Below are 26,179 nucleotides of genomic sequence, written 5' to 3'. Positions count from 1 at the left end.
AATTCTTCTGGTTGCTTTGTTATGGTATGATATGATTTGCTGAGTGTGTTATAATGATTATGTAGCAATGGTGTGATTTCTATAGTGAGGTGTGGTCTATAGCTGATAGTGTGGTTTATAACAAGTTCTGTTTAGCAGATATGCTACACTACTATCTCGAAATCGCGGGCCCAGCCCTCATCATACAGGATACGTGTCCCCCCCCAAGTTGGACAAGTTTATTTTGTATAAACTTTCTATACAAATGTTTTATATAGGTGGCACAAATTGGATTAAAAAACCATGCAAACCAAATTGGTTTAAAATACCCAATAATGACGCGGGTGAAACCCGAAAGTTAAACTCCCGATAAAACCCTAACAAATAAATAACCCTGGTACAACGCTCCTCATATGCTATTATCGTGGCATGAGATCATCATTCGCTGCCAACAAAAATAAGCCCACACTTATCTGAATTCAAAACACACAGTTTATGAGAACAGCCTGTACAACTTCACAATAACTTATCCATACGCAAGAGCAGAAATGTTGCTTAGTAGAAAAAAGCATCGTGACTAGTTTTCAAAAACTCAACAACAACGCTAACAATTCATACAACTTTTCGAAAGGAATAAATCAACCCATTGTACTGTCTACATAAAACTGTATCGCAAATAAGAAACTGAACAGATCAATACAAGATGTGGTCACTGGTTGTTCTTTCGTTTTGTTTCGTGCAAAGCGTCCTAAGCCGTAAGTAACTCGACATTGGCTACAAGCTCACCCACGTCCCAATTTATCCACATCCACAATATCTTATATTCACGCAGAATGTACAGTTAATGTAAAAACTGATCTCACCTTTCCGGAGCCTGTGTTTCTGAAGAATGATAATCTTTGGATACCAAAGAACGGGCAACTTACCTGGGCGTTTGGCGAGTCAAGTGTTATTGCATGTCCCAAAAATAACGTAGTCAACAGTAAGTACGAAGTTTCCCAAAAACGTAATACTTACTCGAAGCATGGTATATGTGTGTCTCTATGTTGCAGTACTACAAGAAACGGCACTTCTCACATGTGTTGGTGCAAGCACATTCCTATTAAACGGTCTTCCGATCAATGCATCCGGAATAGTTTGCGCCAAGGTTGTTACTGGAGATCTTCAGTTGACAAGTGATCAATGTGAAAACGGTGGTACGATTCGCAATATTGGATTCGATATTGCCGGAATTGGATTCGTGAAACACTTTTCTGTGTGTTACAATTCCCAGACAGCGTCCGCTATCTACACAAAGCATATCATCCATGGAGATTCTATTGCAGGTAGGCAGTAGTTATATTGTGTATTTCTCTGTTATGCTTTGCTTTTACATTAGCGAGTTACGCGTACAATTTCAGATAGTATAGTGGAGTCTTACCGCCCATCTTTCAAAGTAACTGGAGTTCCCAGTTCTGTTATGGTGGACACTTCTTATACCATCAAGGCGCAGCAAACACGATTAGCCGATCTACTCGGATCGTCCACCCAGGCTGCAAAGTATGTGAACTCCACCAATTACCTAGCTAGGGGACATTTGACACCGGATGCAGATGGTATTTTCCGTACCTGGCAGTGGGATACGTACTTTTACGTCAACGTTGCCCCTCAGTGGCAAAAGGTCAACGGTGGCAACTGGTTGACTGTAGAAAAGATCGCTCGCAACATTGCTGATCGTCTTCAACGCGACCTGTTGGTGTATACTGGAACGTTCGATGTCTTAACACTGCCCCATACAAACGGTACACAAGTTTCCATCACACTTAGTGCAAACGGAATAACGGTGCCAAAATGGACATGGAAAATTATCAAGTCACCAAGCAGCAATGCAGCTATCGCTTTTGTCACCAGTAACGATCCGTACCGAACATCTATTGCGTCCAGCGAACTCTTATGTCCTGATGTTTGCGCCCTTTATGGTTGGTCTAATGCTGCGCTCCAAACATTTTCCAAAGGATTCACTTACTGTTGTACCACCGATAGTTTAAGAGGTAATGTAAACAGTGTTCCCCTCGATGCGACCGCTATCAATGTGTTGTCCGCTTGATTCAAATGAGTAACGATATAGATTTTCAACTTTCTGTACACCAAAACATTCAAATTTAAACAAGCTATTCTTTCTGAATAAAGCGTTTCGGAAATATTTTTTCTTTCCTTTGCTGAAGTATAACATCCTCATTCTGTTAAACGTTCTTATCTGATTGTTACATTTCAAACGGAGAGCAAATAAAAGCCAACTTGCTCGTTTGGTGATTAACTATGAACTAATTTATTACGACAGAAGGTATAGGCTACTATGCCTAGGAAGCGAAATTCTGCTGAGCCAAAATCCACTGTTTGGTAGTCATAGGCTACTACATCTGCCCCTTTTTAGTAAAGGTCGTATGATGAGAGCCATCGAGGGATTCTCGTATTCTTACGGAACGACGTAGTAGCTTTGGATGGATTCGAATGCGACGGATTCGGATGCAATGGATTCCGATGCTGACGCAGATGGCTGTTCATTGGTTGTTTGCGGATTTTCAAAAACAGTGTTATGGGATCTGTATGTTAAGGTTAGTGTAGTGTGACGCATGCTTTAGTTTATAGCAAACCCGAAGCTAGTGAGTGCCCGCGAGAGGCAATCAGTTAGGCTTTATAAGTAGTGGCAATGTGGTAACGAAGCTCTCTCGTTTGATCGACACCGAAGTGATCGGTTCGGCACACACATCCTGTTCTCTTACGTGGTGATAATAAAATACCGATAATCCGATAAACCCCGTAAACCCACAAAACAACAGGAACATCAGCTGGCACCTTAGAGTTAAAACTAATAGAAATATGATTGCCGGCTACAGCAGTAGTACCAACTTATTTTAATAAAACTTCCCATGGAACATGGGTTCAACATACACCAAGTCATTCTCTACTAATGATCGCTTGACCGCTCCATGCCGTTTGTTGAATTGCTGATTTTGTTTGTGATTAACGGCTGCAGTCGAAGGAGATGGTTTCTTCAACAGATCTAACGTAGTGCAAATCGTTCTTTTTAAAAACGCTTCGGCTGGAGACGTTCCCTTAGGTGTATTCCGGTTGGGTGTTGATCGGTACACTGAAAGAAACGTTTGTAGATGCTCTATTGTTGGTGATTCCCCCTTATCTATCTACTTAAGGCCGTGTTTCTCACACGAGCGGCGTCGTCTAGCGTCCTGAATGAAGACGTATTCATACCTAGCGTACCATGCATCAAAGAAAACTCCTCCGTCCGGATCGTACAGGAAACCTTGATTCCATTTACCAACGACTCGATTTTCGTCTCGCTTTCGCTAGCCGCCGTCAAAAAATTTCAATTTGCTAAATTTTTGATCTGCTGGTGCTGCTTCGCGACGAGATTCGTGAGCTGGACGATTGCGTTTCGCAGATCCTCTTCGGACACTCTTGTTATTTGATGTTTTCCCTAAAAAAACCCTTTGGGTGAGCAACTAAAGGGATCATTATTGGTGTCTAACGGACGAAAAGATATCCGAGAGGGGTTGAGTTATCCTTCGCGTGGCCCACAAATTCGTTCGCCGTCGTCGACACTCTACGATCGAGTTTGGGAAAAGGACTGCAAATCTAAGAAAAAAAAATCGGATGTTTAAAAAAATAGACTTTTATTCTCACCACATTTTCTAGTACCACACTATTAACTAAAGTTTTAGAGCGATATATGTATTCACAAATCTCTGGTTCCTAGTCGCGATCAATTTTAGTTTCAACTGAGTTGAAAAACATGCTCTTGTAATATTTCATCTCGTTAATGCTTTCTTCGATGTCATCCAAAGCACGATGGGCAAGCTTTTTCGGTGGCGAAGAGTTATAGACGTTTTGATTCCATCGTTTGCATAATTCCTTCACCGTGCTTACATCTATCACACGATAATGAAGATATTCATTCAATGTCGGCATATATTTCATAATGAACAGGCGGTCCATATAAATGCTATTTCCTGCCATCGGGCACTTTCGCTCAGGACAGTATTTTTTAACAAAATCCAATACATCCCTCTCCGCCTGGTCTACACTGTAGGTAGATTTCTTCACAGCTTCTATCAATCCCGATTTTGAATGATGATCCTTGCACCAGCTGTTCATTCCTGCCAGAACAGCATCAGGCTCATTTATGATTATGTTTGGTCCTTTTGCAATAATGTTTAATTTGCTGTCGGTTACAATGCAAGCGATCTCTAAAATTCGATCCTTTTCCACATCCAGCCCCGTCATTTCCAAGTCTATCCACACTAAATTTTGAACTGAAGTTTCGGACATGGTGCTCCTATTTGCTTTGGATACAGCGGACAACGTATGCCACAATTTGTAACAACTTGTTACTCGACTATTTTTACTAAACTTAAGCAAACTGCTAAGCAACACCGGCATTGAACTGTATTGTTGATTAGTTCACGTGTTTTCAGAAGTTTGCTATTTGTTTGTTTACATTTCCAAAAAGGAAGTACAGGTAGTCCCCGAGATACGCGGTAACTCTTAAAACCCTATCACCAAGGTGGATTAAAAATACCAGGTGGTGGAAAAGGGCCTTTGAGGGGTCGCCATAGTTGAGGGACTTTACGTCATTTTAAAACCGTTAATCATTGGTTTCCGCACACAAAGCATAGCAAATAGAACAGATTTCTTTTTAACTACGTGCATTTTTGTGTGTCTATTGATTTTATCGAAAAAATGAGGAATAATAACAAAAGATTTGATAGTTTGAACCTCACTTAAATTGTCCATGTGTCTCGTAGATAAAGAGGAATAAATGTAAAAATAGGAAATATAAATGATTTCTTAGTTTTTATCCTCAAACATGTCGAAAACACAATGATTTATACAATAAATTCACGTAATAACACGAAATAACACACTTCAGTCTATGTTTTAATGTTAAATATGAACTTGCAAAGCCCAAACCATATTGTTAATAATTATTTAATCTAAAAAATGTGGTGGATAAATTATATCATCAAATTAAATAAATGTAAACAAAGTTTGAATCTTGGGGACCTTACGTCAAGTGACGAATTCTCAAAATTGTCTAGATTCCACCACCTGATCTCTTTAATCCACCTTGCCCTATCACATAGAAGGCCTTATTAAGGCCTTAGTAGACGGCGGAAAATACTGTCATTCGATTTTGGAATCTATCCTTCTAACAGTGTTTGACAGATGCCATTCGTAAAATCTTAATTCGGCATGCTCATTTACGATTTGCTTCCGAGTAGATTTTTTCTATCAAAGTCTATAGAGCGAAATGAATTTTATGATGATGATGAATAAAAACAAAAAAATGGGAAGCAACGAATGATTCTTTCGGATAAAGCCAAGTACCTCTAGACCAGCCAGAAACTACATTAGTTGATTTACTTTTCATCCCAGTATCGCATAGATACTGGATTACGCATTCAAATATCTTCAAAGTCGCTGGCTACCCGGATAGCCTGGTTGCGTGGATTGTGATATTTTTTCAGTTGCCAAAGACACGACTAAGTATGCTACCATAGTATACATACTATGCAGACCAAATCATGTATTCACCGATTTGCCTTGAAATGTTTTAATAGCATGCTGATGTTTTAAGAGTGTTCTTTCGAATTCAAGAAGTACTGACATTCTTCCTAGATTAATACGAAAAATGCCCATTGTGAAAAAGAAAACCATACTGAATGACTTACATAATGCATTCGAAACCAACCTAAGGAGGAAATCTAGCAAAACGATTCCTATTCAACTTGTTGGTGATGAAAACAGTAATAAGTATGTACTTTTCGTTGGTGGCTTTCCATACTAATTTGTTATCGTATCTCATTTCTAGAAGATAACAATTCCCTTCATGATCCGCTAGAAACTATAGATGAAAAAAATCAACAAACGGAAGCTGCTGCTATTGAATCTGTAGCGTCGGTAAAACCCGTTTCAAAACAAAATGAAAGTACAGAGAAACATCAGAACAAAGTTGCTGAATTTCAATTGCACATCGCATCGTACATCTCCAAAATCGTGTCCTTGCGTGTAGCTAAACTCGCTGCTAACGACGAGAAGATTACTCAACTAGGAATGTCCTTTTTTGACGATTGCATTGGTGCTATAGATATTACCAAACTTGTGCAGCTAATCGATAAGGCTCGAACAAATTTATCAAATGAGCGAAAGCGGCTTTTCGTAGTCATGAAGCGATTAAAACGAAATGATATGCAAAACTATCAGCTCGACAAACAAATGCAGGATGTTAGCCTGGAGCAGTACTACGAGCTGAAAGCGGAAGTTAACCGCATCGGAGAAAAACTCGAGGAGACACACAAACGGATGAACAATTCGCGGCAACAGTTTGAAAACGATGTTGCACGTGCCACTCACGTGCGAGAAAAGTTGTTTAACTCACAAAACCTAATACTGTCTGTAATGCAGGACGTTTCTGGAGTAAAAGGTGACTTCTCTATCTACAAACAAACGCTGTGCGATAGACTGGAGCTTAAAAAGCAGCTACGCAGGAAAAATGAATCCCTGAAACAACGTGTCCATTTATTCAAGCTTATGCCTTGGTACGGACAAACAAAGAAACAGGTAACTGATGTTATTTCCAAATGAGATAGAGTAATAATTTACTAAATTTAATTTATATTGCAGCTAGAGCTCACCAAATCTTTTGTGAAAAAATTTGAATAATATACCGCCCGAGTTGAGAAGTAATAAGCAATAAAAACTGCAAACTATTTTAATAGGACGCACTAACGCACTTGTTTTTATCTGCCGAATTTGGAGGGCCCTTTGTCATTTCGTCCATTTTATTTGTTGCAAGAAAATCTAACCGAGAAAAACGTAACCAAGCAAACGTAGCTCCACCATCAAAACACTTCATTAATACAAAATCGCTCTCATTCTATCGAAACAGAACGTTTTTGCACTAAAATTGGCTTTCTTTGAAGAGACCTTTTTTGGGTAGAGATTGATAGTTTGTATTTTTTCCCTAATGATTTTTGCTAATGAATCTGATGGCGAAGAGCCCAATATATGAAGCGTTTCTGAAGCGTGTCGTCAACTGTCGCTCGGAAATACGCTCTGTCACGCCATAGAAAAAGGCAACGAAGGTTCCTTTGATCAGATTGCACCAGTATTGAAGATAAAGATCGAAACTGCAACACATTCACTGCATTTGGAATCGTTCATCATTGGGCTAGTGCTAAACATTCAGCAAATATAATTCCTACTTTGAAGTACGCGTAATCTGAGGTATGTTACTAATTCTGTTTTGATTGCCCCCCTGGCAGGCGGAGTTCACCCAAAAGTAAAGCAAAGTCATCTTATAATACCGACCTAGTTTATCATTCACTTTTTTCCGTAAAATTAGCAATATGAGTGGACCTATATTTGGTAGCAGCAGCGCGCTGGGTGGAAGTTCCGGTGGGAATCGACATCTGGTCGAATTTCGTGCCGGGCGCATGAACATGGTAAACAAGATGGTCCATCCGGACAACCGAAAGGGGCTGGTGTACGTGTATCAAGCGGAAGATGGATTAATACACTTTTGCTGGAAGGATCGTACCTCCGGAACGGTCGAGGATGATCTCATTTTGTTCCCGGACGATTGCGAGTTTAAGAAGATCGATTACGTAAAGAATGGCAGAGTGTATGTGTTGAAGTTCAAGTCTTCCAGCCGAAGATTATTCTTCTGGATGCAGGAACCGAAGACGGATCGTGATGATGAGTGGTGCCGTCGCATTAATGAAGTGATCAACAATCCACCGTCTGGGAATAGCATCGGTTCCGGTGGCAGAAACGGTGGCAATGATAATGGTGACTTGCAGTACATGTTGAACAATATGTCGCAACAGCAAATCATGCAATTATTCGGCGGTGTTGGGCAGATGGGCGGATTGAGCAGCCTGCTCGGGTCTATGACGTAAGTAGTAATGCAAGTAAACATAATCCTGCGATGCAGCTTGGTGAGACCTAATATTTTCTCCATTCAAGCCGCTCCAATTCTGGAAATTCTAGCAGCCGAACCAGCGCAGCTACCCCGTCGAATCGAAGCAGTAGCAGCTTGGCGACCAGCAATAATGGCAACGGTGGCAGCACTACCACTCCAAGCGCCGCAGTCAATGCACCATCTACGCCCCGTGCACCGAAGAAAACGAGTGGAACCACTAAAACTAACTCCGCGTCCGGAGCTTCCGCTGGTTCGCCGATAAGCACACCTGTCGGGCGAAATGCTGGCAGCGCGGGCACTGCTGACGGAGGTACAAGAATATTACTGTCCGATTTGCAAAACTATCTTTCTGGCATTAGCGCAACCGGTGTGGATGGATCCGGACAGAGGCGCAATATCGATCTAGCATCTGCCGTCAATTCACAAACGTTGGCTTCGATTATTTCCGACCAAGAGAAAGTGGATGCGCTAGTTGCACACCTACCTCAGCTGGAAGGTGATGAGAACAAAAAAGAGCAGCTGAAGGAAACCATCTCGTCTCCCCAATTTCAGCAAGCACTGTCGATGTTCTCTAACGCACTGCAGTCTGGTCAGCTTGGCCCAGTAGTTTCCCAGTTTCAACTCAACGCCGACGCTGTCGCTGCGGCGAATGCAGGGGACCTGGAACAATTCGTGAAGGCGTTGGAAAATAGCGAAAAATCACCGGCTTCAGAAGCTTCAGGCGCAACAAACAAGCAGTCTGCTGGTTCTTCTACCAGCACTGACCAGCCAAAGCCATCCGAAGTGGCCAAGGAGGAGAACGGCCACGGCAAAACACAAAATAAAGACCAGGATGATGAGATGGCCGGATAGAATACGAAAATCACTAAACTTCTACAACACAATCAGGGCTTCAGCACCACATAACCCAATTGCAAGAGGCTTTAGTAAGAGTATGTGCCTCTTTTTGTCTTTTTCATGTTTTTTAATATTTCTGCCTCGGCTATTTCCCACTCGTAATCACAAATAAAAGGGTTTATGAAGTAAAAGGTTATCTTTTTTCTTATCACTTATCGGAAAAACTGGAAAAGAAAGGAAGGTAATTTCAGATTGTATAATCTATCGATGCAATTTATTTGTGATATCATGTACAGCTGATATAATACTCATAAAATTTTACATAGTCCGTTGCGCCTGTTTTTATTATTACCCATAGCAAATTCTACTTTGTAATTCATTCAATCGTAAAATGACCCGTGTGATTAGCTGCGGTTCGACTCCTGTTCTGGTATATCCAGCAACTCCACATCAATTCCCAAGTTTACAGGAGCTACCGCCTCGATTGCTTCACCGTTCTTGTTTCGCAAATCGGTCAAGCTGCTGATGAAATCTGGATTGCGGGACAAGCTTTGCAAATAATTGCTACAGCTACTGTAAAATGGTTCCAGCATGATCTCGTGGATGAACAGGTCCTGTAGCGGTAGCAAAAATACAACATGCTTCGCTGCTTCTCGCTTCGTCGTGTCGCTTACCGGGCGCTCATCAAAATTGGCCTGTGAACATAGACATTGTCGTTGCATTTGCAGGTTCCAAAAAGTTAAAAATACAATTCCTACTTACATTCATATCAAAAAACTTTTCCGGTAGTTTTAAGTAACTTTGCACGCATGCTTGCAAAGAAACTCCTTCTTCTACAATCTTTCCCTCCGTTTTACCGATTGCAATGTGGGCAACCATTACGTCGAAACACTTTCCCAGCTGTACACCAAACTTATGCTGAAGGACGTCTTTCACTAGCCGCCCGTTGTGTAAAACGCGCCTGTATCGATCGTTAGACAGCAGATCACGCATTTCATCCGTTATTTTCATCCATTTGATGTCAAAGATGTAGATCGAATCATGAGTTGCTATGGACAACAGTGATGGCGAGATAGAGTGCCTGCCATGCTCGATGCTTTCCATTGCAATACCCAAATGGCGCTGAGTTTTGAGATGTCGAATCGAATCGTGATATTTAACATCCGTTTGGTGTATGAAAATGTAGTTATTTATCTGCTCCAGCGTCTCCTGTAAATTTTCCAGTGTAAGTAGTTTTGTGAATTGTTTGGGGTTGTCAAGAGCGTTTGCCGAGGGACCAGTTTGAGTGTTTCCCTTATCGGCAGAGATAACCTGGATGTTCCTTATTTCCGAATTATAGTACGTTTGAATGCCATAAGACTCCTTCGTGAGCATGTCGCGCACGTTCGATAAGCGGATGAACGATTGATCAGAACCTACGTGCAACAGCTCGCCGAGTAAGCATTCTTCCTCCAGTTCCAGCAAAACGGTCTGTCCAAGTACCAAGTCAATCTTGTTCATGATTGTGCCGTTTTCTTTCTGTGTTTTCGATTGCTCCACCTTCAGCCGATTTTCTTAAAAACACACACACACACAGACTGGGATCTTTGGAATGGCTACAGTATTCGGCGCACCATATACGAACTATTTAATCTTCTTTCTGGGCAACTTTGTCCCCGCGACCGTCGACAGACTCGTTGCTGACCGCAAAGTACGCCTTATATATAAAGAGAAACAATGCACCGTGCAGGGCAACCACAGCGCTCACCGCTGAATAGATGTTGCTCGATACACTGGATAGCTGGAGTAGCTGATCAAAAATCCAATGTTTTGACGTGAAAAAGGTCAGCACGGGAAGCGCTATAATCAAGATGCAGTACAGGAATACGGTCTTGAACGTACGATATTCGGCGCGCTGCTCCTGTTGTAAGAAAAAGTCACATTGAATAGTCAGTAGGCGCCCACGGGTAGAACCACAGGGATTGCTTCTGTTTCTTCTTACCGCTTTCGAGATGGTGTTTCTGTTCTGCTTGGACTTGGACATCACTGTGCAGTAGGCGTAGTAGTTTGTACCGTTTCAGTCTATCCTCCAGGTTTGGGGTTAATTTTACACGGAAAAACACAATACACCGAAAGAAGGCTGAAACAATGTAAACTTGACAAGTACTCGTGACCAAAAGCTATGGACGTTTGCGCACTGCAATTGTCAGCTGCAACTTCTGCTCTCAAATCACTTAATTTATTTTATCTCATCTTTAGGTTTCTAAATCGAACGAAACATGTGCTCTACGTACTTAATTAATGCCTAACGTGCTTACGTTCATTTATGACAAATCCTGTTCAATGACCGTTGCTGGATGCGATGAAGCAAATCATCTGCACACTGGGAAGTAGCATTAAATCAGTACGGCGTGTGTGTATAGCCCCAAAGCTAGCCCAATGACAGGTCAACGGAAGTAAACAAACAAAATTTTAAAGTGCTGATCTGCAAGTGCATTGCATCGAAACTCTCTCGAACCCGTTCCTGATGCGGAACCAAGGCGAAACAAATACCTTGGCTTCAAACAAGCAGCTCTGCGATTTAGATGAATACTCTTTGGCGCATGTGTTTCTGTTTCTGAATGTGGGAGACTTGGATCGTTGCGTTTTGGTTTGCAAAAAATTCCAGCACATAATTCAGAGAGTGGTCTTCCCCAAAAAATGCAAGCACGCCTTGGTGACCGGTTCGGATCATGGAGCAGCCTTAAGTCCCTACCACTATACCCGACGAAAACGAGTCAAGTTGGACGAAAATTGGCGCTATGGAAGGTACGAGGAGCGGTCTTACTTTCATCATAACGTGATGTACATATCGCAACTAGCAATCGATAAGGACTGTCTTTACATGACACACGGCGGTCGTCTGCAAGCCCACCGAAGGACGAAAAGCGTACACATGATCGATACCAGAATCGCTTGGATGGTTGGCTCGGTAGGAGATTCAGATATCACGAGTCTGGCCAAAAAGAACAATCGATTCTTCGCCGGTCGTATGGATGGGAAAATTTTACTCTACGAACATGGCTCAGGCCAACAGCATTTGCAAACGATAACAAACGATATTATCAAGGCGGTCGATTTTAACAAAGATGTCTATGCAGTGACAACGAAAAACGAATCAACGTACGTGTTCAACTATTCTCCGCCGGATCGCGAACTGCTGTATGATGGTGATGTGTTTGAACATTCCCACGTTTACCCTAACGCATATGAAACAATAAAGTTGAACAACAATCTACTGGCGGTAGGCAAATTTCATTGCAGCAAGAAGCGCGCACTTCAATTGATAGATTTGTACAGGTACGTAACACAGTTCCGCCTGTGGGGAATGAAACTGTATTAATCCGTATACAATTACGTACAATCGTTGCAGCTGCACCATTCAGCAGTTGAATTCACCTTCCACGGCTGTGTACGATGTGCTCTGGAAGGACGAGCACTGTATTCTTTGCGGCAATTTTGATACCACCATGCGCCTAGTCGATGTGCGCACTGGGAACGATGAGGCATGTTGGACAGATCCTTACAATGCATCAGTATACTGTCTCTCCTACAATGGGACGTATGCCGTACACTGTGGAATGAAGTACCACTACCGGACCAACCTGTACGATTTGCGTGCGCCAAACCGCTGTGTTCAGATGTACTTCCCTTTGAAGAAGAATAGCAACTTTTCTCCCGTCTATCGGATTGCCGCTGACTGCAGCCAAATGTTTGTTGTAACCGACCATAACTTGCGGATACTTAATTTCGACGCCGATTGGGCTGCCACAAAGGACTATGCTTCGATATAGCTGCAACAGTTGCTTGCGTTGGTCAATGAATAAATTTATTTCTATAGAACCGCAATCCTTCGACCGACTCGTCGCGGCAAAGCTGACCAAAACCTTCTGCGGTTAGCAGTCGCTCGCGTGCTAATAACAGCGAAATACATTCAAGACGCGCCAGCTCGTCCGGGCTCATGGACACATTCTGCTCCACCAGTTCCAGCGTGCGCTGCGATATCAGCGCATCGTCGTGCGATTCAAGCTGCAATACAATGGCACCGCTGGGAAATTCGCGAAGCTTGATAGGGCCCGTGAGCAGCCGACACGCTTCTAGCAAGTCTTCGGGTGATAGCAGTTCCAGTCCACGGGCCCTATTAACACGACAGTAAACGTCAGCTAGCGACATCATTCCTCCAGCCTCGGTGATGGGATCGAGCAACATCTCGCAAAGCTGTCTCGAAAGTTTTAGGAAATATTCCGAATTGCTGCGTGTGCCATCTCGCGTGACTGGATCGTCAATGCCGAGGCTCAATAAATACGATTTAAAACGAACCGTTTCGTCCTCCGATATTTCACCCTGGCGTTCGCGTATTTTTGCACTGACAACGTTCGTAATGGCCACCATATCTTTCGCCATAGCCATTAGTCGACCAAGGTCTTTGAAGGCCATGTTGATATTGGCATCTGTTTGCTTTTGCTTTTCGGCTAAATTCCGCTCAATGCCAACTATGCCAATACGCAACTGGCGGCGGCTTGCGTCTGCGCTGGGTCCAGCAGCCGATGCGTCGGACTGGCTCGACTGGGCCTGCTCCCCATCATCCGACACAATCCAGATACGGGCGGATAAAGTTGAGTGAAGTGCCTGAACAAAAGCCACCTCCACACCATTGCGGCCAGATAGTTTCACAAAAGTTGAACAGCTATGATCCATAGGCCCAGGCATTTTATCCGACGCTAAGCTGCCTAGGCGTAGAATTATGCGTTTCTTCCGTCCAAACAACATCGAACTTGCTTCCTCTTCATCCACAGACAGAACATATTTCAGTTTCAATGCCAAGCAGCTGCCTCCCCTTGCGATTTCTCCGTTACGTCCCCACAGCAAACGATGGCTAGTCAGAACAACTTCGCCGTCTTCATAGTTGGTCTGGAATTAAGCAAACATCAAATAGCATTTTACATAGTTCGCTTACCAAATGGGAAATTGCTACCTTTTCATCACCGTCATACAGCTTAATGTTGCGATCCTTTGCCACAAACGATTCGTTCTCGAAGAGTCGTGCCTGGCAGTATTCAAAACGATTCATTTTTCAGCTCTGTACAGAATAGATGTATCGCTTTTCCAAAAGGCACACTGTATGTGCATTTGCTACAGAATGGAATGATAACATACTTGTTTGTTTACATTGTGCATCCCTTCAGTAACGTAATGAGCATGAATGACATACAGTGTCTGGCAAAAGAAATGGGACAAATGCATTCGTGACGACTTTAAATCTACAGGTACGGGCTATACCAGAAAAAAACACATGACCGCAGAAATCGACCTTAAATGCACATTTCGTATCATGCATTTTTTTATTAAGAAGGAACGGCTCCGGCCCTGTTTATTGCCACCTTCGGACTTAACTACGGGTGGATAAGACCTTCCGAAATGTATTTTTGTTATTATTACTTCGTTAGTTTGCGTGGATATGAACTGATTTTTGAGTTTATAGACATTTTTCACATCATTCCATTTTCTTTACATGTGACTCAGAAAAAACAAATAAAAAAGGAAGATATAGGAGACTCTCGCATATCGAGTTTATCCGTTCTAGCGATTTGTTCGGTATGAGAAAAACATTTTTGTATGTAATGTGGTTCAGAAGAAGTATAATTGGTTACAGGGCCAAAACAATTCTTTAACAACACTACCAAAACTACACTTCTTGAATAGGCAAACGCAACAGCTAATGAATAGATTCCAAGCATCAAAACTCTCACATTTGTGAGCGGACATCACATAAAAATAAAAAAATATATCTATTTTTGCTTGTCGTGCTAGTGTATGAATAAAAAAAATACTTTTGTAGTTATTGTCTTTATTTATCGTAGAAAGATAGTTAAAAACGGTATAATATTAAAAAAACATCATTGTAAGCTTACTATATCATACCAAGGCCGGCAACTTATTTCCCGATTCGTGTATAAATTGTATTAATTATAGTTCTAAGGCACTGTACACCATCAAAAAGAAGTAATTTTACTGAGATAAGTGAATATAATATTTGATTAATAAACTGTTTAAATAGATGTGTTCGAATGTTAAATTGAGTCACAGTTCGACTGGATTTTCATAATACCCAGGATTTAAAAATAGCTGTTTGAAAAATCCTCTCTGTTCGGTGCAGATTGTTTGCAAAGCAGAATGTTCAGTACGATAAGATGAAGCATATTCACCAACGAGTTTCATTAGGATTTCAACATCAGTATCATGTGCATGTTCAGACCATATTTTGCACATACTTTCTACAAACCACGACCCTGTATTTGTATCTCGATGTGCTGCAAAGCCTGGAACGGTTGCATAGCACACAAGCATGTCACAGTAGGTGGCAATATTTGATGGCAAAGGTTTCCCCGGATCAATCATTCCATCGCGCTCGGTGTTCGTCGATAAGCGGTACGCTCCTAGATCGGATTGCACACCACTGCAAGTAAGAATAATATTTAATAAATAATAGCTGCAATCTAAAATTAGTTCATTTCAAGTGAACAACTTTCTCACCGGCAAATTGAAATGAAAAATAATTTCGGTTTGTGGACCAATCTTTTGCAATTGACTGAATTAAATTCGGTCAACAGATCCTCCACACGCAGTAACGAATTATCGTGCAAAAAGATGTAATCGCTGCCTTTCCGATGGTCACCATGGGATAGAATGTAGAAGGCAAAGCAATCACAGGACAAATGTTCGGATTCCTTCAACTGTGCCAACAGCTCTTTCAAATCCTAAAAATACAAGCACGTCATTTGTTTGTGTATGTATGTATACATCGGCCCACTATAAATTAAAACGAAAATAGTACTTACGCCCATCGTGATATCCTCGTAGTAAAAAACCACAAATCCCAGCTGCTGGAAGACGGAAATCAAATTCCTCCCATCAATATCTGCTCCGTTTCGCGTAGGATGAACTTTTTTCAAAAACGTAATGACGTTTACAATAAACGCCACACCACGATTACGCCCTTTCATTGGGTAAGCCGGTACTTTTGGATGTGTTTCCGCTGGCCTTGTAGAGAGCTTAACGGAGAACGTAGTTGGCAGTATGTCTGGATAGACTTGCAAAATGCATTTGCTTTCTTCGACCAGCGCGTTCGAAGCAAAGTTGTTGTTTTTACCATCATCTACATCGCCTGGACTGCGAAGGGAGTACACTTTTGGTGCCACATTGCAGCTCACAGATCGTACACGCTGAGGATTGTGAGTGGAATGCATTTGATTGTCGTTGGAGTTGGGCTTCAGAATCAAGTAAGCTGTAGGAAAAGCTTGCTGGCATATAGCCAGCAGCGTGTCAAATGCTTTTGGGCCGCGTTTGGTAATTTTTTCAAATAGTTTTTTATGTCGCGTAACTTCATCCTGAGCAATACCCTGATAGAAAAACAAACTCCAATGGTAATTAAACAAGATACAACAGAACAGATGTTACTTGTAGAAATGGCTTACCTCGATACGCGATACCATCGTCGGCGATAGTATCTTTTGTTGTATACATTCAAAACTTAATTGCTTGTAGTTCGTGTAATTCACAAGCTTTTCTACATTATGGGTAATTAAGAAACGATCTTTATTATTCATCGTGTACAGTCGTAACAAACTTTTATTTTTTAGGCACAAAATGTTTGCTGCGTCCTTGTTGCTTTCTCATAGGGAACTATTCCATAAACATCAACAAAGGCACACTGGGAACGCTTAGGCCATCGCCGTAGCCAAGATGTATATAATACAATGTACACTACGATGTGTAGTCAGGTATTAATGGATTATAGTCCGAACTCACTTAACGCGTGGCCATGGAGGTGGCAAAATGTTGAAAAATATTTCAATTTTATCAAAATTGCTTGTCAACTGCAAAAAAGAGCTTTGCTCGTGGCTGCACCAAAAATATACACAAGAACGAAAACAGCTCAAACATCCGAATATCATCGATATTTTGTTTAGGAAGTACTAAATAGGTACATAAATCAATTAGAAACATGCATTTTAGCACTATTATCATAGCAATGGGACACAACTGCGCCAAATAGCTGTTTATTTACAATTTTTCGCAAACGTCAAATTTTGTCAACTTTCGTCAACTTTATTTCCTGGCTGCTCCAGGCTACGAAAATTTGATAAAAGCTCAAAAAAGTAACAAAGCTCACGTTTTGAACAAATTTTTTGTCACTCCCATGGCACCTACTGGTTGAACTTCGATTCCCTACCTACTATTCAATATATACTTTTTAGTTGGCATGGTTTTCGATACAAAAAATGTTTGAATTTTTTCTCGACAGGCCATGAGATTTTTGTGAATTTAAAAAAAACTTGTTTTTCCATACAAAAGCATTCTTTTTTAATTGAACTTTCAGCCAACTATCAAGCAAAATCCAAACCGTTTGATAGTTGGCATCAATCGAATGACGTTTTGACGTGTTTTCTTATTTTTGTCACGGTTCATGTGTTAATTGTTACATTGCAAATATTTTCATGTTCTTCAAAATAAGTTTATAATTTATAAATAGGAAGATATTTATCTTTGTAATCATAGTTCACTACTTTTGATCTTTTCATCTCTTGAATTTGATTGTCAAAAGTGCGGATTATCGAGCGTGCGGATTAAAAAGGTGCGGATTACCGAGCGTATACTGTACTTCCTTTTAACCGTATAACTCGGGAACATACTGTAGTATGACAATGCGTCTTTCTCAACATTCCCCAAGGTATTTTTAACTATTTTTATGTATTGCCTATAGACATCTTGAATCTGTCAATCATTAGCGCTGTCAACGGTTAACGGATTTGGTTCGAACTTGTTTGTTTTGTTCCCAAGCCTGTTTGGTCTTCGTTGTGTAGAAATTGTCTTTACGCTAATTGTAAACGCCCCGACATGAGCAACGCAGCATTTATAGATGATTGGAACAATATTATACCATTTAAGATTAAAGTAACGGATTTGGAAAAACCTACCGAACAGTTTGTTTACAAATCAATCCTTCAATTTTTCAAGCTCATGCATTACGACGTTGCCAGCTACGAAAATGTAAGCTACCTTTAGTTAAAAGTTGCTGTAAACATTAAATAAAGCATCAATTTTTTTTTTGTAGATGTACAGCGATTCGAATGAAACACTCACGATGAAGCGGGTGGAATTGGTGGCGAGAATCAACTACATCTATCAACTGTGCTCAGATTCGAAACAAACTTCGTTCTTGTACGTTGACCTCGTCAAACCAAGTAAGAACATTGCATACCTGGACTCTGGGGTAGAATTGCTATACTTTCGCATGCTTTCTTTTGTAGCTGGAAAAAAGATCATACATTTGCTTAAAGTTCTGCTCAACTATCTGTTTTACACAAATATGGTAAAAGAAACAGTGTTGGAAAAGGCAAACAACTGCACACAGGAGTATTCTGAGCTGAACGCTAAACTAAACCAGGAACAAATAACGAAGGAAGAAAACAAAATTCGAGCCAACAAAGTGTGTCATTTCATCGTTGTTGTAACATGTTGTGTTTGAATTTGGTGGTGTTATAATGCTTGTACTTTTGGTTTTCCTACAGATAAATCGTCACATAGATGACTTGAAACTGCACCTGCCTCAACTAAAGAATCAGATTGAAACCCTTCAGCAAAGAAAACACAAGCTTCAGGAAAACATATCCTCACTGAAGGCAAATGACCAGCAACTAGCCGATAAAATTATTAAACTAAAAATTGAACATTCGGAACTGGCAGAACTGCTTGTAGCCGACGATGAAGCATCTTCCGTGAGGGAAATAAAACAATCGCTAACTAGAGAAATTGAAACACTCACGGAAACGGAAAAAGAGTTGCAACAAGCTTACCAAATCCATGTTTCTTCGATCAACCAGATAAGACCGTGCAATGCACTTCTAGAAAAAATGCTTCTAATTGGAATGGATGAGTCTTGCAAGTATGTATTAATAGCGATAAACGGTCCCGGTCCATGTCCTGTTTTTTGTGTAAAGTACCTAATGTAAATATTTTTTCTTCAATTATTACTTTTTTCAGAAACATACGAGGCGCAATAGTTGAACTAAATTCTTTGTGCGATAAGTTACGAAAACAAAGGAACAACTTGACAAACCTCTCAGATACATTGCAAAATAACTGCGAGGAACTCGATGGCCTGCTTGCAGATAAAAATCAAGAGCTGGAAGTACGTAGAAAGGTATTGGAGAAAAATGACAGAAGAAAAGATAGGTAAGTATTTAGTTGCAAACGTTGTCAGTAAGCATCTTGCGCATCTACGTATTTACATAGATGATATTGTTACTTTTACTATTATTACAGCAAGCACCTGGAACAGGAGAAACGCCTTAAGGCATTGGATCAAGCAAATGAGATATACGCACAGCTGTTGGTAGTTCAGAAAGCAGAAATGCAAAGAGTTATCGTTATGGTTGAGCAAGCTCTCAAGTTTATAAACTAATGCTCTTTCTAACCGAATAAATTAAGGCATTATTTCGTTCGCCGGATTGATATACAACCACAAGAAAGCAATTAAATGTGTAACTATAATTTTCTAATAACAAATAACAACGATACAGACTGGTGTGTGTACTTTAAGATCATAAATTTATTGAAAATTAATTCATTAAACCATCCCGCCGCTGGTTTGCCACAATTAGTGCCACGAGTTGCTTAAAGCCTAGTAAATATCGCCATAAACTTTTCTCCGCTCATGCGAGTTACTTTTTGACCTTCTTCGCTGCTATCCAGCAGCTTTGGGGCGAGAATGTCCTCCTGAGCTTCAGTGTCTGGCAAGCGTTTGAAGCATGGATGCTCTTCGATATGCTTACACATCCATTCGTGCAGCTCTCGCACGTCGGTTACAGTATAAATTTTGCCTCCTGGACGCAGCACGTACGCATACTCACTCAACAGGGTTGGGTTAATAATGCGCCACTTGTGTTTCGCCTTTTTGAAGTGCGGATCCGGATACAGGAAGAACAACTTTTCCAGCTGATGTTTTCGGAAGTAGTTGGGTAAGTATTTCATTGCGTTCGTGCGAATGCAAGCGATGTTCTCATACTTTCCCTTGTGCCGCTGGCGTAGTGCTTTAATACGGTCCATCACATAGTCGGACACTTTTACACGAATCTCCATACCGATGGCCAGCTTGTCCGGGAATGTTTCGCCCAGTGTTACCAGAAACCCGCCATATCCGCAACCAATGTCGGCAAATACAACCTGACGATTGCCAATGTTGGGATAGAGTTCATTCCAGTTGCTCAATTCCGGTAACAAAGGGTAATCGAAGCTATGATCAGCGATCGGATTCGAGTGGGCCCGTTGACGATAGAATCGTTTTTGGGGCAGTTTCACATGATCGTCAATAGCTTCTTCCATGGTACGCGTTCTGTACGGTTAATAAATGAAGCTACTATTTTGAGTTATCTGCATAGCAGTCTATTTGCTTGTTGATGGTCAACAATATATTGGAATTGAAACTTTCGCAATGTGTATGCAATGCCGGTATCGCGTGTTCCTGGCTGTGTTGTTTTGATCGATGTTTGCCTGTCACTGTCAAGCGATCCCGGACAACATGGCGAGGATTTTTGACATTCGAATATTGCTGCATCTCGCTCATTTTTTCTACCCGGCCTTGTCTTGCCTACAACAGTGCTCGTTTCGAAGTGAGCTTGTGTGCCTCCTCGAGCAAAATGTGCACTTTTTATTACTGTTTGAACTAGAAAGAAAGATACCCGACCCGTTTAGAAGCGAGTCAAATAAAATAAAAATAAAATAAAACCGGTAATGACATCAAAGTACGAAGGATCGTAACAGTGCGTTTATTATGCCTACAAATCCAGCATTTCATCCGCTATGTCTTCGTCCTGATCACTTTCACTGTCGCCATCCGATTTATTTTTACCAGATGATGTTTTACTTTGTTTTCGCTTCCCATCGTGTGTACTGTCGATCACTTTCAGCAACGAACGCCAAAAATTCATAGGTTTGGCAAATTCTACCAATACGCGAAAATTCCCAGCAATCGACAATGCCATCTCTTCCAATCTTTTATCCACTAGGTGCATTCGGCTTGGTTCAATCTTTTGTATGTATTTTCGGACTTCTTGCTGAAAGGGGTAATAAACAGCAATCATTTTCTCCACGATTGTTGTCTAAAAAGAAAAATCAAAACATATGTAACGTTGACAGTTACAGTAGATATAACAGTCTCATTTACCATTTCAGTCTCATTTTGTGATTGAGTAGCTTTTAAACGAGATCTTTTCGATGAAGGTCCTTCATTCGCGTCGGCATTCGTTTCATCGTCTTTTGATGTTGTACTCTTTGCAAGTTTTGCTTTATCGCGGTTTCTTACATCACACATACATTTAAATACGTAAATTAAATCGATGAGTGTATCAACCCCTTGGGAGCATTCTACGTATTTGTCTTTTATGAGTTGTTGATGAATTTTGTTAACGTTCTTCAGCAATTTCAACAGACTAATATCATCAATATTTTCTACAAAGAAATCATAAATGGCACAACGCTTCTGTAACGATTTTTCGTCCTTTCCAGCCAGATCACACTCTTCATTGTCGATTTCAGATGCTGGAAACATATCACTTTCTGCATATTGCTGTTTAAAAGTGAAAGATTGAATTAATTCATAAATGAATAAATTCATTACCAATAACAAGTTATAAGCTAACTTACCAGATAATTGTTAAACACGTATACACACTCCAAAAACGATACTTTCAATAGCTTCTCATTCTTTGAGTTAACGTACAGCTGGATTACGTAGAATGCTTGCGCGGCGATATGATCATTCTCGTCGATGATCAGCTTCAGAATGTTCAACAATACACTACCACGCATTTTGACATAATCTTGTAAGATCAACTCATTTAGATTGTTCAAGGCCACACTCCGCACCGTTAAGTACTGTGAGCTTAGTTGTCCGATTACTGTTGAAATGGAAGAGTCCACCAAAGACGTGTGTCTGAAAAATATAGCAATACACAAAAAAAATTAAATAGATAATGTTTAGGCTTCCGAAAGCAATACAAACATACCTTTTACATAAATCAGCAAAAGCTGTAATTAATGTGCATAAAATGCTTTGATCGATATATTTAAATTTCAATATTCTATTAAAATCAGCTATCACTGTCGTCGCCAGAGAACCGTCACGTAAACCAAATCTTGCCAATACTATTATAGTTACATTAATTTTACGCGATTGATCGGTCTGAACCAACACTAAAGTAAAAGACAAAAATGAAAAAGGCCAACAATTGATAAAACCGTTTGATTACACGTTTGATGAGTGTAACTACTATACGTACGGCCTTTTTCATTAGCAGCAACATGCGCTAAATACTTCAATAGTATATTAACTATGTTGTTATCCGGTTTAACGTTTAAATCGGTTGCCGCTTCTGCGTACACGAGTAGGCTGATCAGATATCGCTCATTAGTCACGTGGGCACTCGTATAATGGGTGCAGTAGTGTAACAAATATTCCGCACTGCTATCACGTATATCTGCAATCCAGGATTCATCAACGATGCCATCAGCTTTTCGCTTTATCATGCAGCATAAGCTGTATATATCACCGACCAGTGATATGTTAGTACTGCCGGTGCGCAGTAGATCGCTTAAAATTTTGAACAGGTGATTTAGACCCGATCTCGAGAAGTCAGACAACCACGATTTGATCACGGAAAGGATATACTGCAGACATATTGGTGAATTGTACTACAAATGCACATTGCAAGAATAGATGAAATTAGTTGGCAGCCGTTAATTAGGAGAAAAGCACATAGTTACTTAGCTTACCGTGTCTTGTTGAAGGATATCATTCATTGTTTTAATTACCAAGTCCGGATTGCGCGATTTCATTTTGTTTGCTATAATCGACAATATGATCCAAGCTTCACTACAGTTGACTGTGAAGATATGAGACTCTATGATGCTAAGATTTTTCGGCCTTTAGAGAAAGGAAAATGGTAACGGTAGAGCAATAAATGCACAATGAAAAGAAACTGGAATGACCAACACTTACGTCAAAATTGATTTCTGTATCCAAGAATCGACGGCTGATTTAAGGACATTTATTTTACCAATGACCAAAATGGCGCGGACGATCATCCATGGTGTAAATACTTTACGAGACGACGAGTCTTCGTAGCGGCATATGCTATCAAACACGTTTATTTTCAGGCTCTCCATTGCAGATTCCTTCAGTTTTTGGTCCACATCATCCAGGAAAAATAGTAAACATTTTGACCATAGCTTTATCAGTGGCAAATAGTTTGGATACAGTGCTAACAGTTTGTTGAGCACATTCAAAGTGGTACGACGCATCAGCATAACCGGGTCTTTTGCTAGTTTAGAAATGACATACTCAAATATCGGTTCATCGATGCGATTTCTGTCCAGTTCAAGGATACACTCCAAGCAAGACAGAGCCACTCGTCTTATTGCAGAAATTGGCGATAACATTGCATCGTACATGGTATTCGGCAAGGATGTTAGCATTTCTTCGATTGCTTCAATGCCTGGCACATCCTGGGAGGATATTTTAGGTCTCGGACGAGCTGTATCGCCGACCAGCCCGTCGTTACAATCGGATGGTTTGTTATGGGTGGATACGGTATGCTGACTAAAGTTGAGCACATTCCGAGATATGCCTAGTTCAAGCTCGGCCGTTTGAAAAAGCTCTTCCACGTCATTCATCTGCAGGTAATTTTTTTCATCCTCATCTGCATGCGGCGAATAGAAGGCATTTTGAAATATGCGCTTCATGGTTTTATTACCATTCTGTAGGATTTTTAACAAACACTGGAAAGCCTTTAGCTTCACCGTGTTTGACTTTTCAAGTAACTTGTTTCCCAACAGCTGGAGCAAATCTATTTCTCGCGGTACATTCGAAATCTCCGACTGGAACAGTTCCCAGTCGACGGTGCAATCAACGACTGCTAGCTTAGCAATCATCTCAACAATGTTAATCCGAGTTCCGGCGTCTGAGTGTGTCTCTATCTGCTTCAAATAGTCGATAATGGAGACGTTACATTTGCTGTACATGGTAAGCTCATATTGTACAGCAGCGTCCAGCAAAATTGCATAATCATCAGGTCGTGAGAACACTTTCGGAGGATTCGTTAGAACCGATTTTATGAAATTTGTGAGTACCGCACATGTGTCTTTTGAGTTTTGCTCAAGCAGCCGCAAAAACAAGTTGTGTACGTTGAAAGCACCGGGTTTGTTTTTATACTCAGACGTATAAAATATGGCAGTTCTATTCAGAATCATGCTTATAGTTGTCCGGCATTCGTTATGGTCGTCATGTTCCGGCAAGCAGATAATGCCTAGCGTAGTAAATATTTTTTCTGCCAATTGCTCCGCTTCAGCCCGACTCTGAGCGTGCTTGATACAGTAAATAAGCAGGGTTTTTAATGTATCAACTATTTTGATCTTGGATGTAGAGCAGTTTTTTAGCGTCATACATCGAAGCAGTAGATGTAAATCATCCAGCACGGACATGTAATCCAACATCAAACGTCTTGCTTCAGTTATAGTGTTCATTCTTCCTTGGGAGCCATTTACGTTACTGGATTCGCGTAGATGATCAATTATTTTAAAAACATCCATACTTTTCGAAAACACGCATTCATTAAACACTGTTGTTTGCTTCTGCCCAGGAGTGGTCAATAACACGATGTACAATCTAGCCGAAGAAATAGCGAGCTTTATGTGTACCGTTTTCGTTGGTTCTAACTCTGCTAGGCAAATCATAGTGTAAACGAAGGTTAAGAAATCTTCGATATTGATCTTTTTTGATAAATATTGCCAATTATCGTACTGATCGTATAGTCCAGCTGTATTGCGAATATTTTCCACTTCTCGCACTATGTCGCGCATCAAATCTTCCAACTCCGGATCATGTAGCGCTCGTTTTACCATTGCGATGTTGCGCAGATCATTGCACTTGGAAACTTTCGCGAAAGAATCTCCATTGTCTGCTTGATTGCTGTTGCTATCGTTGCTAATTGAAGGATGAATATCATTCACTTGCTCATCACACAACTGATCTACACGCTCTATCGACACTGAAGAGTCGAAATAACCGGGAAGTTGATTCAACAACAGGTGAACGTGCGTTGGAGCCATTTTAGACGGGCTCACGCACTCTTACCGTACAAAACAACAAAGTGTAAACAGTAAACAATAAACATACACACATACTGTCTAATCAAAGCCAGCTCTGTCAAATCCGCATACTTTCTCCCAGAAATGTTGACCTTTCGCTAGTGATTGAGCCCATAGTGACGTTTTTGTGCTACGAACCGGAAATACAATGAAAAAGAAAACTGAGATTATGGGCAAGAAAACACGACGTATATGGCCAAGCTAGGCTTGTTTAGACCATAGTTGTATACACCTTGTACTGTGGCAGAAAAGAGATTCCCTTCAAATATCTTTTTGTATGTGTGACGTGACACACTAATTCTGAGCATCGTGGTCATCGTAAGTGCCTTCTTGATCATATTTCCTCTATTATTCTATATTTTTTGCTGAATGATTAATTTATAATCCAAGTACTGCGACTCATACCAGGCTGTGTGCGTTGTGGTTGTATTAATTATTATCGTGGATTAAGCTATTCGCTTGATTTTATATCCTACATTTCTTGTGGTGCCATGTGCATCGGACATTTTTTTTTAATTGTTCTTCTAAAGTTGATTTGCGGTGCTGTAAATTCCCTACAGTTGAATATAATTTTAGCAACAGTGCATCATGTTGTTGAATATGCTTAAAGTGAAGCATCAAAAGTGAAATTTTCCAAAGTAAATCTTGTCAATCGATGGAATCAGGTAGTTCTGTTCATATATGTATGGTTTGCGTATATGTGTGTGAGAGTGTCGACGGTGCAAAGATTGTTCGAAACAAAAAACATCCTTGCTCGCGCAGTGCGTATTTATTATCAAGTAAAATAATTGGAACAGTGCATTAAATGGCAAAAGTAAACAATTTACATCGCTTGATGATTCCGGAGATGATTTGATCTTTCTTAATTTCATGATTGCTTTTTGCGTCTACATGCGCACGCATGCTCGAGTACCATGATGCCAACGATACGCACACACAGACACACACAAAGATGGCGTGTGCGTGTACAGCGTACAATGTTTCACTAACACAAAGATACACTCAATGGATTTACATTGTTCCAGTCATAGCCACGGAAAACGTGCGACAATGGTATTAGAACATAATTACATTATAAGCGATATTACATCCCGAATTACTGTTACAAATTCTTACATACTCAAGCAAACACATATTAATTAGAAACCTGTAGAAAAT

General features: G+C 40.6%; 12 protein-coding genes across 14 annotated transcripts; 5 read left to right on the top strand and 7 right to left on the bottom strand.

The window, feature by feature from the left end:
- The first annotated feature begins 435 nt into the window (after window positions 1-435).
- LOC120896780 lies at window positions 436-2,188 on the top strand. The gene is made up of 4 exons (XM_040301204.1): window positions 436-734; window positions 812-961; window positions 1,032-1,304; window positions 1,380-2,188. The coding sequence occupies exons 1-4, from the start codon at window positions 683-685 to the stop codon at window positions 2,063-2,065; spliced, it is 1,161 nt and encodes a 386-aa protein (XP_040157138.1). The 5' UTR covers window positions 436-682; the 3' UTR covers window positions 2,066-2,188.
- Window positions 2,189-2,260: 72 nt separating this feature from the next.
- LOC120896781 (probable oligoribonuclease) lies at window positions 2,261-4,514 on the bottom strand. Its single transcript, XM_040301206.1, has 2 exons — window positions 3,676-4,514; window positions 2,261-3,612 (listed from the first exon to the last, which is right to left on the bottom strand). The coding sequence occupies exon 1, from the start codon at window positions 4,414-4,416 to the stop codon at window positions 3,730-3,732; it is 687 nt and encodes a 228-aa protein (XP_040157140.1). The 5' UTR covers window positions 4,417-4,514; the 3' UTR covers window positions 2,261-3,612; window positions 3,676-3,729.
- A 515-nt stretch (window positions 4,515-5,029) lies between these two features.
- LOC120903740 lies at window positions 5,030-6,765 on the top strand. 2 transcript variants are annotated; one of them, XM_040313351.1, is made up of 3 exons: window positions 5,030-5,771; window positions 5,849-6,597; window positions 6,661-6,765. In XM_040313351.1, exons 1-3 carry the CDS (start codon window positions 5,669-5,671, stop codon window positions 6,697-6,699), a joined length of 891 nt encoding a protein of 296 aa, XP_040169285.1. In that variant the 5' UTR covers window positions 5,030-5,668; the 3' UTR covers window positions 6,700-6,765. The 2 variants fall into 2 exon arrangements, with proteins under 2 accessions (XP_040169285.1, XP_040169276.1); XM_040313342.1 differs by having other exon boundaries at window positions 5,036-5,783.
- A 193-nt stretch (window positions 6,766-6,958) lies between these two features.
- On the top strand, window positions 6,959-8,993 carry LOC120903694 (proteasomal ubiquitin receptor ADRM1 homolog). Of its 2 annotated transcripts, none has more exons than XM_040313277.1 (3): window positions 6,959-7,263; window positions 7,352-7,933; window positions 8,005-8,812. In XM_040313277.1, the coding sequence occupies exons 2-3, from the start codon at window positions 7,386-7,388 to the stop codon at window positions 8,810-8,812; spliced, it is 1,356 nt and encodes a 451-aa protein (XP_040169211.1). In that variant the 5' UTR covers window positions 6,959-7,263; window positions 7,352-7,385. The 2 variants fall into 2 exon arrangements, with proteins under 2 accessions (XP_040169211.1, XP_040169221.1); XM_040313287.1 differs by having other exon boundaries at window positions 6,986-7,263; window positions 7,382-7,933; window positions 8,005-8,993.
- Window positions 8,994-9,113: 120 nt separating this feature from the next.
- LOC120903730 (piRNA biogenesis protein EXD1-like) lies at window positions 9,114-10,324 on the bottom strand. Its single transcript, XM_040313331.1, has 2 exons — window positions 9,560-10,324; window positions 9,114-9,492 (listed from the first exon to the last, which is right to left on the bottom strand). The coding sequence occupies exons 1-2, from the start codon at window positions 10,295-10,297 to the stop codon at window positions 9,202-9,204; spliced, it is 1,029 nt and encodes a 342-aa protein (XP_040169265.1). The 5' UTR covers window positions 10,298-10,324; the 3' UTR covers window positions 9,114-9,201.
- Window positions 10,325-10,380: 56 nt separating this feature from the next.
- LOC120903753 (vacuolar ATPase assembly integral membrane protein VMA21 homolog) lies at window positions 10,381-10,895 on the bottom strand. Its single transcript, XM_040313361.1, has 2 exons — window positions 10,779-10,895; window positions 10,381-10,697 (listed from the first exon to the last, which is right to left on the bottom strand). The coding sequence occupies exons 1-2, from the start codon at window positions 10,818-10,820 to the stop codon at window positions 10,425-10,427; spliced, it is 315 nt and encodes a 104-aa protein (XP_040169295.1). The 5' UTR covers window positions 10,821-10,895; the 3' UTR covers window positions 10,381-10,424.
- Window positions 10,896-11,282: 387 nt separating this feature from the next.
- On the top strand, window positions 11,283-13,134 carry LOC120903710 (F-box/WD repeat-containing protein 4). The gene is made up of 2 exons (XM_040313311.1): window positions 11,283-12,115; window positions 12,189-13,134. Exons 1-2 carry the CDS (start codon window positions 11,304-11,306, stop codon window positions 12,607-12,609), a joined length of 1,233 nt encoding a protein of 410 aa, XP_040169245.1. The 5' UTR covers window positions 11,283-11,303; the 3' UTR covers window positions 12,610-13,134.
- On the bottom strand, window positions 12,623-13,981 carry LOC120903718 (vacuolar protein-sorting-associated protein 36). The gene is made up of 2 exons (XM_040313322.1): window positions 13,791-13,981; window positions 12,623-13,726 (listed from the first exon to the last, which is right to left on the bottom strand). Exons 1-2 carry the CDS (start codon window positions 13,884-13,886, stop codon window positions 12,632-12,634), a joined length of 1,191 nt encoding a protein of 396 aa, XP_040169256.1. The 5' UTR covers window positions 13,887-13,981; the 3' UTR covers window positions 12,623-12,631.
- Window positions 13,982-14,630: 649 nt separating this feature from the next.
- Window positions 14,631-16,515, bottom strand: LOC120903705 (caspase Dronc). Its single transcript, XM_040313298.1, has 4 exons — window positions 16,291-16,515; window positions 15,655-16,215; window positions 15,350-15,573; window positions 14,631-15,272 (listed from the first exon to the last, which is right to left on the bottom strand). Exons 1-4 carry the CDS (start codon window positions 16,420-16,422, stop codon window positions 14,897-14,899), a joined length of 1,293 nt encoding a protein of 430 aa, XP_040169232.1. The 5' UTR covers window positions 16,423-16,515; the 3' UTR covers window positions 14,631-14,896.
- Window positions 16,516-17,606: 1,091 nt separating this feature from the next.
- Window positions 17,607-19,351, top strand: LOC120895919 (uncharacterized protein PFB0765w-like). The gene is made up of 6 exons (XM_040299659.1): window positions 17,607-17,866; window positions 17,931-18,060; window positions 18,127-18,305; window positions 18,388-18,761; window positions 18,860-19,051; window positions 19,142-19,351. Exons 1-6 carry the CDS (start codon window positions 17,714-17,716, stop codon window positions 19,278-19,280), a joined length of 1,167 nt encoding a protein of 388 aa, XP_040155593.1. The 5' UTR covers window positions 17,607-17,713; the 3' UTR covers window positions 19,281-19,351.
- Window positions 19,352-19,405: 54 nt separating this feature from the next.
- LOC120895920 (tRNA (guanine-N(7)-)-methyltransferase) lies at window positions 19,406-20,385 on the bottom strand. The gene has a single exon (XM_040299660.1). It carries the CDS (start codon window positions 20,198-20,200, stop codon window positions 19,493-19,495), a length of 708 nt encoding a protein of 235 aa, XP_040155594.1. The 5' UTR covers window positions 20,201-20,385; the 3' UTR covers window positions 19,406-19,492.
- A 224-nt stretch (window positions 20,386-20,609) lies between these two features.
- On the bottom strand, window positions 20,610-25,091 carry LOC120895915 (condensin-2 complex subunit D3). The gene is made up of 7 exons (XM_040299655.1): window positions 22,875-25,091; window positions 22,649-22,799; window positions 22,156-22,567; window positions 21,883-22,069; window positions 21,521-21,809; window positions 21,042-21,443; window positions 20,610-20,976 (listed from the first exon to the last, which is right to left on the bottom strand). Exons 1-7 carry the CDS (start codon window positions 24,980-24,982, stop codon window positions 20,653-20,655), a joined length of 3,873 nt encoding a protein of 1,290 aa, XP_040155589.1. The 5' UTR covers window positions 24,983-25,091; the 3' UTR covers window positions 20,610-20,652.
- Between the last annotated feature and the right edge of the window lie 1,088 nt (window positions 25,092-26,179).

This window comes from Anopheles arabiensis, chromosome 2, assembly GCF_016920715.1.
Source record: "Anopheles arabiensis isolate DONGOLA chromosome 2, AaraD3, whole genome shotgun sequence".
NCBI classification, from domain to species: Eukaryota; Metazoa; Arthropoda; class Insecta; order Diptera; family Culicidae; genus Anopheles; species Anopheles arabiensis.
This window is presented reverse-complemented; position numbering and strand designations above follow the sequence as displayed.